The sequence below is a fragment of the Stegostoma tigrinum genome, chromosome 20, assembly GCF_030684315.1.
Source record: "Stegostoma tigrinum isolate sSteTig4 chromosome 20, sSteTig4.hap1, whole genome shotgun sequence".
Taxonomy (NCBI): Eukaryota; Metazoa; Chordata; class Chondrichthyes; order Orectolobiformes; family Stegostomatidae; genus Stegostoma; species Stegostoma tigrinum.
This window is the reverse complement of record NC_081373.1, coordinates 11,437,594-11,453,552: the sequence shown is the minus strand read 5'-3', so window position 1 is coordinate 11,453,552 and position 15,959 is coordinate 11,437,594. Positions and strand designations below refer to the sequence as shown.

Genomic DNA, 15,959 nt, shown 5'->3' with positions numbered 1-15,959 from the left:
GTGAGGGACTTGATGGATGATGCCAAATTTCCTAAGCTGGCTGAGGAAGAAGAGGCAATTCTTGGTATGTGTGACAATAATAAATCAAATCAAATCTTACAAGTTAGACCAACAGGAGGCTGGAAGAACACGGTAAGCCAGGCAGCATCTGGAGGAAAGGTGCAGTTGTGCCTTCTTGACTGTCACATCTACGTTGGAAGTTCAGGGCAGGTCGTCGGTTATCGTCTGTCCGAGGAACTTGATGCTCTTCACCCTCTCAGCCTCTGTTCCATTGATGTGAATGGAGGCATGTTCTCCTTTCTTTCTGAAGTCTATGATCAGTTCTTTATTTTTGCCGACGTTGAAAGGCAGGCTGTTTTCATTGCACCACATCACCAAGCCCTCAATCTCCCTTCTGTATGTTGGCTCGAAGTTGTTAGATATCCATCCCACTGGTGGTGTCATCAGCAAACTTGTAGATGGTATTCGTTTGTAATTTGGCCACACAGTCGTGGATGTACAGGGAGTACAGTACGGGATGGAGGGTATATTGTTGGGTGGGGGGGCCTACCCTATGTTGTTGTGGAGGGGGTGCAGTTACCTACCCTCACTGATTGTGCTCCCTGGGTCAGAAAGCTAAGGATCCAGTTGCGGAGGACAGAGGCAAAACCAAGGCCTTGGAGTTTTGAGATCAGTCTGGAAGGGATAATAGTGTTGTTTGTTATCGTCCAGTACCTAAATGGAGACATACTGGGATTCTTGAGCTGAGCTGTTTTTGGGCTAACGTCAGGCTAGACCTTCCCTCTCCTGCCTATCCAGCTTCATATCTTCCTTGAATGCTTTCACTTGCTAATATCCAAAGGTAATCCTGTCACACCTGACCTCCCTGTGACCTGTTACTGATATCAATTTATCCTGTTCATTAATATTTGAAGAACTCTGCGTATCTTTTAGCAAGTGCTGAATGAACTACAACGGTCCATTTATTTTGACTTCTTCCTTAGTTTGAAATTCTTTTGCAACATAATGAAAAAAGTAACTAATGTAGAAAGGAAAGGAAGTCAAGTTTGTTTTTCTTCATTTGAAAAATCAAAATGTTGTTTTATGAAACTTTTAGTTTAACTGAACTGAGAGACAACCAAGCACAGCTGGATTGAGTATAATTCCATCTAACTGAAGATTACCATTCCCAACTATTGAATCCACTATCTTGTTTCAGGAGAGTTATTCTTTTCCCAATACCAGTTATCCTCTGAATGAAAGGTCAAATTTGTCCTCATCTAAGCCCATTTTTGAACATCTGACTCTCAGTACTGCAGTATCTTTTCCCTCTTCCTCCCTCCCACAACCAAATCTCTCCCTGTCCATTGCAACGCACTCTCTATTTTGGAGGTCTATTGACTGATGACAAGAGATCTGACTACTGGTGACTTGGTGAATTTGATAGATTGTCATTTGATCCGGGGCTTTGTGTGTCTGGACAGAGTTACTATTTTTCCTCTGTTCTTTCAAAATTCAGAAAGGATCGCTCATCTGGAATCTGTTTGGTGCAGTTTGGTTTGCCCTTGGGGGAGTCTGTGTGGAGCATGCAGTATTAGAATTATATTAATGCAATGAAAAATATCCTGTTGCCTGATGATCACTCACTCTGGATTGCAACAGCTCAAAGCAAAATTAGCCTAACCACACAATAACAAGTTGCAGATTGCTGCCAGTTCATCCATTGACTCCTGCTCTAAAATTGAGCTCAAGTGGGCATCAAGGCACAGGCAGGGTGCAGCTCAACTGTGGTCAAGCAGCCTGCCGAAGCACACTCAGGCTGACAAATGAGGCATGGCCCCTCATTGAAATTCCTGCGGCTTGCCGTCTGCCATGGAACCTTTCCGGACAACATTCAGAAGAGGAGAGGGAGACTATTCCAAAATACCAAAACGCGCTATTGGGGAATGTCACATGGTGAAAGATTTCTTTTGTTCACTGCAGAGGTCCTCTTCTCTTGGGCAGTCCCCTTTTAGGATCTAGGATGATTTGTTTCCACTTCAGTTTGATGGGTTCTGAGATGGCTGATGAGTCCAAGTGGTATTTGAAGGGTCAGGTTTGTGGGTTGTTTGAAGGTTCGTGCACTCTCCAAATTGGTCGATTACAAGTGAGGCACACCCGTCAGTCAGCAGGTATGTTTGACCACCAAGTCAAGGTATTGAAAAAGCCTCTTAAAATCATCAGAAATCGTCACATAGACTGGAGGTCCTTGGAAAACTATACAAGGAACTTGTTTGGCTCCAGTTTCACCTTTTTGTTATATAGGAATCGATTTTAATAGTATATACTTATAATTGCAGAAACTGAGGCTGGACTATGTATCTCACAGTAAATTAGTTATTCTTCTGTTTATTTTCTGTTAATCAAGATGGTAGTTTATGGTCTAAGCCATGTTTTGATTATTTTATTGTGTTCGCTTTCTGCAATCAAGGCAAGTGTAAGGGATAATGATGTCTATCCCATAAATCATGAATAGTAACTTAGGTTTGTGTTTAAGCTCAAGAAAGTAATTGTTGCTCAGATATTGTGAACGTATCCATTTGTAAGTGCTGAGGGCCCATTCGTCGCAGTTGAATTTGGTGTTTGGCACAGAAACGGTCTCTGAACTAAGTGTTCACAAAACAAGCAGGCAGAAGGTAAGTTTTTTGAGTGAGACTCCTTCATCAGAACATATTAAAGCAACTTTTTTTATTTCTTTTGTTTTTGACACAATAGTAGATAACATTTAGTAGATACTGAGCAATAAGATGTCTGGGATTCAATGTGAACATTATCTGGCAAAATCAGAATTACAGATGCATTGCTAAAAAACTTTAATCAAGAATTTCTTGCTGGAAGTTCAAATACATTGATTCCTGTGATGAACTACTTGGTCAGTGATGAACGATGAAGAAGTACGACAGGTGACCTCATTGATATGTGTAAAATTCTTTCCGGAATTGGCGGTGTAGATGCCAAGAGTCTGCTTCCCTTATCTGCGTAATCTGCAAATATCTGTTATGGTCTCAGGATAATATAACAGCCAACTAGGATGGAGTAAATTGAATTTTTTTCCTCAAAGGATTTGAATATTTGGAGATCTTCACCTTAGATTGTTGTAGATGGTCAATTTTTTGGATATGATTAAGATTAGGCACAAAAGATATGCAGTCACTAGGGTATAACAGAATAGTGTAGAACAGCAAAGTTGCTGTAGGAGATCAGCTGTAATCTTAATGAATGATAGTGTTGATGCATTGTATGGCCTACTCTTGCTCCTATTTATTGTGTTCTTTCCTAACTTCAGATATTTTATAGCACAATGAATATTTGAAAGTGTTTGCCTGACTGAATAGAGAGGTTTGCTAGTTTATAATGGATATATACACAGATGATTACAAGCCACAATCTAATCAAGCGTTTCAGATGTTGTAAACCACTTGAATCAATTCAACTATTTATAAACCTCATATTTAAATCTCTGCATTAGATTCCAGCTTTGAAATTGCTTCCAGATACCTTCTGGTGCTGTGTTAAATAATGTTTACTGAATTCCACTGAAAGCTCAAATGGTGAAGGTTGTGTGCAGATCAGTCCTACATACCAAGAAGTTGACCAACATAAAATGCAACGATTTGGCCTGTTGTGTGTGGCGGTTAATGAGTTAGAGCAACCTGAAACTAGTAGCTCAATTTTCTTCCAGCTGAAACAGAGTAGTACAGTATTGAAAGACCCTTCGGCTGAACAGTATCTGCATTAAATTCTGTCATTCTGTGAAACATTGATCCATTTCCTAAAAGGTGCAGTTGGCATGTGGTTGAACTGCTGCCTGTGACAAACCTTTATATGTTACAGTACGACAATGGTGTTGTTGGCTAGTAATCCAGAGACCTGTACTAATGCCCCAAAGTCTGGAGTTCAAATTCTACATGGGAGAAGAGGAAGTTTATAAAACGAAAAGCAACCTATCTGGTTTACTGATGTCATTATAGACAAGGAAATCTGCCATCGTTGCACATTCTTGTTAGCATGTGTCTCCCAAATCAACTATGTTGTTGACTTTTAACTGCCCTCGGAAATAGCATTGCAGTGGTTAAAGAAGGTGGCTCGCCAGTACCTGCTGTGCCTTCCCATCAGGGCGAATCTCTTTGACTCACTACCACCTCCTTCAGGGCACTTAGGGGCTGGGTAATGAATGCATGCTTGTTTTACAAGTGGTGTTCACATCCCAGTAACAAATTATAAGTCCTTTGTAATCTTTCTACTGTCACACTGTAGCTGTGTTATTTTAAGATCATTAATTGCCACAATCAAACAAAATGGTTCGGATAAAAATTGTAAGTGCTGAAAAAACATCGCAGGTCTGGTATTATCTGTGGAGAGAGATAAAATGTTGTTTTGAGTTCAAATTGACACTTGTTTAAAATTGTGAACTTGGTAACTAATTGTAATTCCTTGTCTCTCTGCAACAGAGAGATTGTAGTTGCAGCAGATTTTTAGTTTCTCCAGAATCACAATCTGGAATACAGAAGAATCCTGTGTGATTCTGCTTTTACAAATCATTCTGTCCTGATGACCCATTGTACTATTTGTAGATCATAGAAAAATGTTTTTCCATTCCACAGCCCGATAAAACTTCTATTATTTTATCTTTTGCATAGTTATCCATAACACCCACATGCTGCTGGGGATGAGGTAGAGGCTGGGGCTGATGAAATGGAGTTTCCACTTGGAGGCAAAGTTGGTCCCTTTGCAGTTTTGCCACAAGTACACTACTGCCTTGCTGCCTGGCCTCCTCCAGGCCTCTGTACTGCCTGGGAAGTTACCTGTGGGGGAGGCAATGGCTTAGTGGTATTATCGACGGACTGTCAATCCAGAGACCGAGATAATGTTCTGGGGACTTGGATTCAAAACTTACCACAGCAGATTGTGGAATTTTAATTCAACAAATATTTGTAATTAAGAGTCTAATGATGACCATTAATACATTGTCAATTGTCAGGAAAACCCATCTAGTTCACTAATGTCCTTGGCCTGGCCTACATGTGACTCCAGACTCGCAAAAATGTGGTTGACTCTTAGCTGCCCACTGGACAATAAATGCAGTGTAGTCAGTGACGCCCTCCTCCTGTGAATTAATTTAAAAAAGAAACCTTTCCCGGAGTTCAGGAGGCTGTATCCAGGGGCCAGGGCTGTTACTAAACCTGTTTCCCCACTCCAGCAGCAGCAGCACCACAAATGGTCTGCTGCTCCCTCTTGCCTGAATCCTGCACCTCATTAAATGCTAAAGTGTTTGGTGCTGCAAGTGCTGTCATTAACTGGCCACAAGGCTGTGCTGATATGCATGCACGCTTACTGCTCATGGTAGTGTCATTCACAATAAGTTAGGTCTGTCTTCTTAATGCTTTTGGATAAAGTCTTCTTATTGGCTCCTTCTCTACTGAAACAGTTGCTGCTTGATACATATAAACCCAAGTTTGCGATTTGACTAATTACTTGCTTCCATCGTTCACTTTTGGGTCTCCTCCATGCTTGGTGGGTAAGGTAGACTGTACAGTTTGGTGGCACAGAAAAGACCACTGAAAATCAGATGGATTCAAGGTAATTAGCAATAGAATCAGAGGTGACATGAGGAAAATATTTTTTACACAGTGAGCCATTATAACCTGAAATGCTCAGCCTGAGGGGCTGTGGAAACAGAGTTGAAAGTAACTTTTTAAAAGGGGATTGAATAGATATTCGAAGGGGGAGTATTTCAGAATTATGGGTGTCCTATTCTAGATAGCCAGACAATGAATGGTAGAAATAAATCTTACGTTTCACATTTTAAGAGGGAGGGAGAGGAAAAACGGAATTACACACCAGTTAGCCTTGCGTCAGTTGTGGGGAAAATGATTGAGTCTATAAAAGGCATGAAAGGAGAACATTTAGAAAGCATTAATGGAATTGGACAAATCCAGTATGGATATATGAAAGGCAAGCCATGCTTAATAAGTCTAATGGAGTTTTCTGAAGATATACCAAACAGAATCGATAAGGGCAAAGCAGTAAATGTGGTGTATTTGGATTTTTTTGAAGGTTTTTGGTAAGGTCCCTCGTAAGAGGCTAATGGGAAAATTTAAATCATGTGGGATAGGGGATAATATATTAGCTTGGATTGAGAGTTTGTTGACAGACAGGAAGCAGTGCAGGAATAATTGGGTCTTTTTTCTGAGTGGAAGGCTTTGACTAGTGGGGAACTGCAAGGATCAGTGCTTGGCCCACAGCTATTCACAATACGTTTAAATGACTTGGATGAGGGAACCAACATTTCAAAGTTTACTTATGATAAAAACAGGGTGAGAGTTATGAGGAGTTATGTGGCAAGGAGACTTCAAGGTGATTTGAATGATTGGGCAAAAACATGGCAGATGCAGTCAAACATTGTGAAATTATGTATGTTCGTGTGCAAAACCGAAAGGAGGAGCATTATTTCAATGACGATTCTTTGGGAAATGTAGATGTACATTGGGATCTGACTATCCTTGTAAACCAGTAAATGAAAGTAGATGGGCAGATGTAGCAAACAATTAGGAAGACCAATGATATATTGGCCTTTATTGTAAGAGGATTTGAGCTCAGAAGTAGGGCATGCCTTACTGCACTTATACAGGATATTGGTGAAACCACACCCAGAGTATTGTATGTAGTTTTGGTCTTTGACCTAAGAAATGTTAGACTTGCCATAGAATGTGTGCAGTAGAGGTACACTAGGATTGCAGGACTGTCTTATGAGGATAGGTTAGTTTGACTGGGCATGAATTCACAAGAGTTTTGAAGGGTGAGGGGGATTTGATTGAAATGTGTAAAATTTCTAAGAGGGCCAGACAGATTAGAGGCAAGGAGGATGATTTCCCTGGCTGGGGATTAGAGACCGGGCCCACAGTCTTAGGATAGAGGTAGACTATTTAGGATTGAGACGAGGAAACACTTCTTCCCTCAAAATATCGTGAATCTTTGAACTTCTCTACCACAGAAGATTAGAAGCCACATCATTGAGTTTATTTAAGAACGAGAGAGAAATTTCTGGATTTTAATGGCATCAAGGGATATGGGAGAAAATGGGAATATGGCTTTGAGGTAGAGGATCATCCATAACATTGTTGAATGGCAGAGTGGTTTTGAAGAGCTGAATAGCCTACTCCTTTTAATTTCTGTGTTTCTATGATTCAACTTTTAATTAGAGATACAGTATAAACTTGCACCCCATACTCAAGAATCACAGTTTGTCTTCTAGTGGAGGATACATTAATTCACAGTTAGTGCCTACCACCTGAATATAATTAAACACCCAATTAATACCACAACATTGTGGGCTGAAGGGCCTGTTCTGTGCTGTACTGTTCTATGTTCTATGTTCTATATACATGCAATTAGGGCCCTTGTGGTGCAGTGCTAGTGTCCACATCTCTGAACCTGGAGACCCAAGGCTCAAGTCTGCCTCCTTCAGTGATGTTTCATAACATTAGAGATAGTTAGGTTAATTAGAGACCGAGTCCTATAGCATGGTGACTGGCCCTTTGGCCCAAGCTGGTCCGTGCTGACCAAAATGTCTATCCAGGCTAACCCCACTTCCCTGCACTTGGTCCATATCCTTCTAAACCTTTCCTATCCATGTATTCTTCCGAATGCCTTTTAAATGTTGTTGAATTACCCACCTCAACCAATTTACTATGTGTACCATCTTCTGTGTGTTTAAAAAAAAAAGTTGCCCCTCAGGTTCCCATGTATCTTATCTCAAACTGATGCCCTCTAGTCCTCACTTCCCTAATTCTGGGGAAAAAGACTGAGTGCATTCACCCTATCCATGCCTCTCATGATCTTATACGCTTCTATAAGATTGCCCCTCCTCAGTCTCCTATGTTCAAAAGAAAAATGTCCTAACTTGTTCAACCGTTCCCTATGACTAGGCCCCTTAATCCCTGGCAACATCCTTGTAAGTTTCTTCTGCACTCTTTCCAGTTTAACAACATCCTTCCTATAGCAAGGTGCCCAAAACTGAACACCATACTCCAAGTACTGCCTCACTGACATCCTGTACAACTGCAGCAAACTTCCCAACTCCTGTACTTAATACCCTGACTAATGAACACCAGTGTGCCACATTATTTTTAAAGAAGCATGTAATTGGAATGCTGTTTCAAAGGCAGAGACATATGGCCTAAATGGTCTTCAATGTGTGCTATTCCTTAAACGAAAATATCACCTGGAATTGCCATGCAATAAATATTCCATCATTCTGACCTTGAAAATCAGACCTAATTTACCAAGAGGTTGGTAAATTATGAGCATTTGGTTTCTGGTGCATCCCTAGGTCAGATTTTGAGACTGGAAGGAATTCTATGAATGTGACTTACTTACAGTCTGCAGTTGCTAATGCTGCTTATCACCATGCTCTCCAGATTACATATTCCGATTGTTTTCTTTTTAAACAGTGTATTGGTGTAGGCTGTGATCTCCTTCCTCTCTACATAAATGTTTCCATCTGGATGGAAAACATAGAGTTGTACTTCTGCATCTGCCTGTGCACTGTATTCCAAAAGGAATTGTGTGTGCCAACAGCATGGCTTGGCAAAGGCAAATGCTACATTTTTCCATTTCTCACGTGGCTTCCTGGTGGGCTGCACTTTTCAGCTCATTCTCTCCTTGCAGGTAACAGAAATAGTTGTAAGGCAGTCAGCTTTTTGTTATTTTTGGGAGCTGAAATTGGATATTAGCATCTGAATAGATTTTTTTATTTTTCATTCCTGCATGTACCTTCATAAAGTTTGACCAGTTATTTTTATACTTGCCGGGAGCAGAGATTAACCTCATTGACGAGCTATACCACAAAACGTGACCACATCCACTCAGCAGTATTAAGTATTGTAGTAATGCAAGTATCTCTGATGCTGGAGACCTGAAATAAAAACTGAGAAAACGTTGGGAATATTCAGCAGATCTTCTACAGATCCTCCTTGATTTCCTGAACAGCATTTTGTGTTTTGTAACAATACAAGTCCTTTCAATTATAGATGGCCTGAGATGCAGGATTCAGAAGGAATGTAAGGACAGCTAGTATTTTTCCTTAGCCTAATGTGTTTGCTTGATGGTGGGTTTCCCTCAGTGTTAAGTTGGAAGATTAGGAAAGCATATCCTATTGCTATAAGGCCGGAGGGTGGTTCAGTGTTGAGTGTGACAATTCCGAGGGAGTCTGGGATTCCTCGAGGAGGCTCCACAATTGACAAATGGGGACAATTGATCAGTGTTCATACCTCCCCCCCCCCCCCCCCCCCCCCAACCCCTACTGTCCCTATCTGTTGAATTGCAAACCATTCATGTGAGGTGGTCCTTGCTAGACTGGTTCAAAACAAGGCCTTTTCTGCAGCCATCCTCCATCTTTGGGGCCTCCGTATGAGCCCTTGGTGAACTTGTGCTGCACATTACCAAGGAGTATCCCCTGCACAGAAGTTCTGGACTAATCACCTTAAACTCTCAAAACCAAGAAGCTGTTGCTTAGCTTCTTAGTCATTTCAAAGAATAGTTAAGAGTCAACCACGTTGCTATAGGTCTGAAGTCATATGGAGACCAGACCAGGTAAGGACTGCTGATTTCCTTCCCTGAAAAGTATTAGTGAAGGGGATGAATTTTTGCAGCAATTGAAAAGGTTATGGATGCTTTGGAGAGGGTGCAGAAAAGGTTTACCAGGATGTTGCCTGGTGTGGGGAATTTTAGCTACAAAGAAATATTGGATAGACTGAGATAGTAGGAACTACAGATGCTGGAGAATTTGAATTCTTCATTTCTGTAAAAGGGTCCAGGCCTGAAACATAAGCCTTCCTGCTCCTCTGATGCTGCATGGCCTGCTGTGTTCATCCAGCTGTACACCTTGTTTTCTTGAATAGACTGAGTTTGTTGTCTCTGGAAGCAGGAAGTCGAGGGCTGACCTGATAGAAGTTTATGTGATGGTGATTGACATGGGTAGAGTAGAAAGTTTTGAGGCTTCTTCCCAGTGTGGAGGGGTCAGTTACTAGTGGACACAGGTTCAAGATACAAAGGGGGAAGTTTTAAAGAGATTAACAAGGAAGTTTTTTCATACAGAGGGGAGCAAGTGCCTGGAACACTCTGCCAGAGAAGGTGGTGGAAGCCAAGTGTTCCAGGCATTCCCTACCTTTCGTGTGAAAAAGCAGACAGCAGCAGCATTCAAAAAGCACATGGACAAACACATAAATAGGAAGGGAATACAGGGATATGGATCCAGTAAATGAAGACAGTTTTAGTATGGAAGGGCAAAAAGAGTCTGTGCAGGCTTGGAAGGCGAAAGGACCTATTCCTGTGCTGTGTGTTCTTTGCTTTCTCTGTTCTTTGAATTGCTGACGGCTGTCGTGGTCATCATTACTGGGACCAACTTTCAATTCTGGATTTTTAATAATTGAATATAAATTTCACCAGCTACTGTGGTAGAATTTAAACTTAAATGGTTTTTGTTATCCCCTCCTTTAATCCACTTAGGCCAAAACTTCTGTACTTCTGTAAGGATTATATTCCATTCTTACCATTCTGTCTCCAGGTTTAAGCATTAATCTAGGTCTCTGGATTACTAATCTAATGACATTCCTACTGTGCTAACTTCTGCTGTATTTAAGGGTTATAGAGGTGTTTCCCAGGCTTCAGTGTTCAGACCCAAATTCTAGTTGATGCACATATTAACCTAGACTTTGATATGCAGGGTGCAATTACAAAAACTCGCAAATGATAGAAAATTTGGAAGTAGTCTAAACCATGTCAGTACATAAACTTGCCATAGTCCCATTAGGAGGATAATGTAGTGCTTCAAAGTGATATTAGCACACTGGTAGAATGGGCAGACAACTGGCTGCTAAAAATTCAATGCAGGGAAGTGTGACATTATTCATTTTGGTAGAAAGGATACCGAGAGAGAGACTAAAATTAAGGATTTAATTTTAAACATGGTGCAGGAAAAGAGGCACCTGGGTGTATGTTTACACACGTCATTGAAGGTTTAGTTTATGAAACATACAGCATCCAAGGTTTCATTAATAAGGTCATAGAATGCAAACTTGAAGGCATTTTGTAAACCTGAATAAGACACTGCATTGGCCTCAACTGGGGTACTCCATCCAATTCTTGCCATATTTAATGAAAGATTCTAGAAATTGAGAAACTTTGGTTACGTGGAAAGGTTGGAGGAGTGAATTTGGAACTGTTTTGCACGGAGAAGAGACATTTGAGAGGGGCATTCACAAAATTGAAGAATTATTACACAGCAGAAGGAAGGTGGCCATTTGGCCTATTGTATCTGCATCAGCTGTATTATCTAGCACCAAGCTCTCGCCTGTTTCTCTCCCCCTTCCCCACTGTGACTGAACAAATAATCATCCTGACTTGATAGTGATATTCAAAATCATGAGGGGTCTGGCCACAGTAGATGAAGAGAAGCTGTTACCTGTGGTGGAAGGCAAAGATTTATGATAATTGACAAAATAAGCAATGGTGACATGAAGGGAAGGTTTTTCATGCATTGAGTCGTTAGGATCCTGAATACCAAAGGGTGTGGTGAAGGCAGCTTCAGCTGAGGTTTTCAAAAGCAAATTGAATGATTATCTGAAATAGAAACATTTGTAGAACTAAGCAGAAACGGCAGGGGAGTAGCACTAGGTGAACTACTCCATCAGAGATCCAGCACAGCTGCAGTGGACTGACTGGTTTCTTCTGTGCTGTAGCCATTTTTGTACGTCTGTGATGAAGGTGCTGTATAACTACTTGCAGTTGTATTTGTTGTTATGAACATCTATGTGTAAAAATCTTACCCCTGAAGACCTTGCAGGAACAAAGAGTGGAAACCTTGTTTAGAATTGTTTTTATCCACTTCGGCCAAAACATCAGTAGGGATTCTGTTCCATTCTGTCTCCATTGTGTTTGTTCTCATGAAGCAATCTTACATATCAGCACTTCTGAGGCATCCTCTTTTGCCCCCACCCCCCCCCCGCCTTATATAGGGATTCTCTTTCACCAAAGTTGACAATATCTGAGTTTGTATCTTCCACTTTTCCCATGTTTCTATTGTAACGCCTTACCCCTCCCTTGAAACCACAATAGGACTTTCCTTATCCTCACTCTGCAATCCAGCAGTTTCTGTGTGCAGTGGATCATTTTTCACTCTTTCTGTAACTCCCGATGTGGTGTCACCGCTAAACCCTCCCCTTTGAAAATGTGATACAGTTGTGCAGTCTTCAGTTAACCCCAATTCCCCATCCTGTTTCCACAGCATCTTTCCTTGCAAACACTACTTTTTAATCTCTTCTCTCACCGTGCAAGGCTTCCAAACACTTCACCAACATGAAGCAGCACTTTATCTGTACTCACTTCTTAGGAGATCAAACAAGTTTACATGATCCTTTTGTAGAATACTCCCCTTCAATCTACAAGCATGATCCTGAGATTCTGGTAGCGTCTCATTTCAAATTTTCTAGCATGCTGTCATGCTGACATGTTTGACCTTGGCCTACAGGCATCTCTGCCCTTGAAATTTACTATAAACTCCAGGAACAGCAGCTGATCTTTCAGCTAGGCATTCTATAGCCTTTTGGCCTCAGCAATGAGATCAATGTTTTTAGACCGTAATCTCTGCCCAATTTTGTTTCTTTTTGCATTTTTTGATTTTACCATTTTGCTTACAGCCCAGTAATCCTCAGCTGTTGCTTCAGTGACCCTCCGTCTAATAAGAGATCTGATGTGGGAATGTTTGCTGATCATTGTGCAATATTCATAATCATTCACAAGTCTTCAGATATTGAAACAGTCTGTGTCCACATGTAGCAAGACTTGAACAACATCCAGGCTTGGATAATAGAAAGTGAAATTTAGCAGTGACCATTTCCAACAAGAGAGAATCTACTAATGTCCTCTTGATATACAGTAACATTGCCATTTCTGAATTAACCACATACTCTCATACCCACGTGCACACTCCCGCGTGTGCGTATGCACACACAATCTCATGTGCATGCACAATTTCTCTCAGTCCTGGATTTACCTTTGACCAGAAGTTGGACGTGCTCACCCAGATCTTTAACCCTTCCACACCCACTTCCTTTCTCACTCTAAGATAATAAAATGTGAAGCTGGATGAACACAGCAGGCCAAGCAGCATCTCAGGAGCACAAAAGCTGACGTTCACCAACACCTTCCACCCCAACCTTCAGTTCACCTGGGCCATCTCCAGCACATCCCTCACCTTCCTGGACCTCTCAGTCTCCATCTCAGGCAACCAGCTTGTAACTGATGTCCATTTCAAGCCCACCGACTCCCACAGCTACCTAGAATACACCTCCTCCCACCCACCCTCCTGCAAAAATTCCATCCCCTATTCCCAATTCCTCCGCCTCCGCCGCATCTGCTCCCACGATAAGACATTCCACTCCCGCACATCCCAGATGTCCAAGTTCTTTAAGGACCGCAACTTCCCCCCCACGGTGATTGAGAACGCCCTTGACCGCGTCTCCCGCATTTCCCGCGACACATCCCTCACACCCCGCCCCCGCCACAACCGCCCCAAGAGGATCCCCCTCGTTCTCACACACCACCCTACCAACCTCCGGATACAACGCATTATCCTCCGACACTTCCGCCATTTACAATCCGACCCCACCACCCAAGACATTTTTCCATCCCCACCCCTGTCTGCTTTCCGGAGAGACCACTCTCTCCGTGACTCCCTTGTTCGCTCCACACTGCCCTCCAACCCCACCACACCCGGCACCTTCCCCTGCAACCGCAGGAAATGCTACACTTGTCCCCACACCTCCTCCCTCACCCCCATCCCAGGCCCCAAGATGACATTCCACATTAAGCAGAGGTTCACCTGCACATCTGCCAATGTGGTATACTGCATCCACTGTACCCGGTGCGGCTTTCTCTACATTGGGGAAACCAAGCGGAGGCTTGGGGACCGCTTTGCAGAACACCTCCGCTCAGTTCGCAACAAACAACTGCACCTCCCAGTCGCAAACCATTTCCACTCCCCCTCCCATTCTCTTGATGACATGTCCATCATGGGCCTCCTGCACTGCCACAATGATGCCACCCGAAGGTTGCAGGAACAGCAACTCATATTCCGCCTGGGAACCCTGCAGCCATATGGCATCAATGTGGACTTCACCAGTTTCAAAATCTCCCCTTCCCCCACTGCATCCCTAAACCAGCCCAGTTCATCCCCTCCCCCCACTGCACCACACAACCAGCCCAGCTCTTCCCCCCCACCCACTGCATCCCAAAACCAGTCCAACCTGTCTCTGCCTCCCTAACCGGTTCTTCCTCTCACCCATCCCTTCCTCCCACCCCAAGCCGCACCCCCAGCTACCTACTAACCTCATCCCACCTCCTTGACCTGTCCGTCTTCCCTGGACTGACCTATCCCCTCCCTACCTCCCCACCTACACCCTCTCCACCTATCTTCTTTACTCTCCATCTTCGGTCCGCCTCCCCCTCTCTCCCTATTTATTCCAGTTCCCTCCCCCCATCCCCCTCTCTGATGAAGGGTCTAGGCCCGAAACGTCAGCTTTTGTGCTCCTGAGATGCTGCTTGGCCTGCTGTGTTCATCCAGCTTCACATTTTATTATCTTGGAATCTCCAGCATCTGCAGTTCCCATTATCTCCTTTCTCACTCTGTTCCTCCCAAAGCACTGTCTAACACCTTGCCTTCCCAACATAGAATTTCTTGCTCTCTACCTTTCTCCCACACTCACTCACACTCTCATATAGCTCGCTGTTCCTCCAGTCAGGCTACTTCTCTTCTGTGTTTGCTGCTGATAAACTCAGTGACCCCAACCTCTTTCTTTGCTTGATGTTCATTCCCTTTAGTCTGGGAGGCTTACCTCTTCTCCCGTTCAGTCTCTTGTCTTGCACCCTTTCACAGACCTTCCACTTGTCCTTCTTATACACATCTCTAGCTCATAAACTGTTTCATCCCTAACTTTTCCCAGTTCTTATGAAAGCCTGTTTCTACGTTACAAACTTGAAGTATTAACTCTGTTTCACTCCACAGATTTTGCCTGACTTGCTGAGTACTTCCAACATTTTCTGTTCTTATTATAAAGTATCTGTCACAGTTTTCTCAGTGCTCACCCTCCTCTTGTTTCCTCATATGTAGCTTGAAGCCAGACTGGTTTATTTACTCAGTGGACCATCAAAACAGTCTCATTTTTCATCTTAGCCTGTTGGATTATGCAGCGCTTTAGTTGGTTTGGAAGAGGATGTGGGACAAGAAATACAGCGTTTCCCAATGGATCTTTACATCTTTTCTCTCCTATGTTTTTCTTTGATTCTGCAGTTATTATCGATTACAAAGTAGCGTTACTACAGAATTATAGATCCGACACTGGGATTGGTCAAGAGGTGGTTACAGTGTCTGAGTCAGAAGGTGGTTTAAACCAGGATGTGACACCAACTGGAAGTACTCCAGAGGTAAGAAGCTGCTTGGATTCCATAGACTTGTGTACAATTCCCAAAGAAATACTGTCAGAATGTAGGATCTATCACAACCCACAAACAATAATCTAGTTTTGATTTATTGACAGTCTGGGGATGAATGCTATCCCAAAGACACTGAGGAGAAGCCTCCTGTCTTTCCTTAATCTTGTACGGTCACCTAGAAAGGGCATTTGTGGCTTCAGTTTAATTGGTTTTTTAAGAGACAGTGCCTTTCGAGTGGTACTTAAGCCCAAAACTTTCTGGGTTATCTGCAGCTCCAAGAGTGATGCTGCTGCTTCCATATTCCAGGGTGCATCATCAGCAATGTGCACCATTTACAAGATGCACTGCAGCTACTCACCTAGCGTTTTCAACAGCACCTTCCAAACCTGTGACCTCTACCTCTTAGAAGGTGCGAAGGAGCTCTTTTCTGAATGGCATTGTCAATATGC

The 15,959-nt window shown here is 42.7% G+C and overlaps 1 protein-coding gene across 2 annotated transcripts in view; it reads left to right on the top strand.

The window, feature by feature from the left end:
* zfyve27 (zinc finger, FYVE domain containing 27) overlaps positions 1–15,959 on the top strand; it is a 175,839-nt gene that overhangs the window by 40,753 nt on the left and 119,127 nt on the right. For both annotated transcript variants that reach the window (XM_048551283.2, XM_059653001.1), the window contains exon 6: positions 15,368–15,501. In XM_048551283.2, the coding sequence (XP_048407240.1) occupies positions 15,368–15,501 (134 nt within the window). The remainder of the gene's footprint in view (positions 1–15,367; positions 15,502–15,959) is intronic.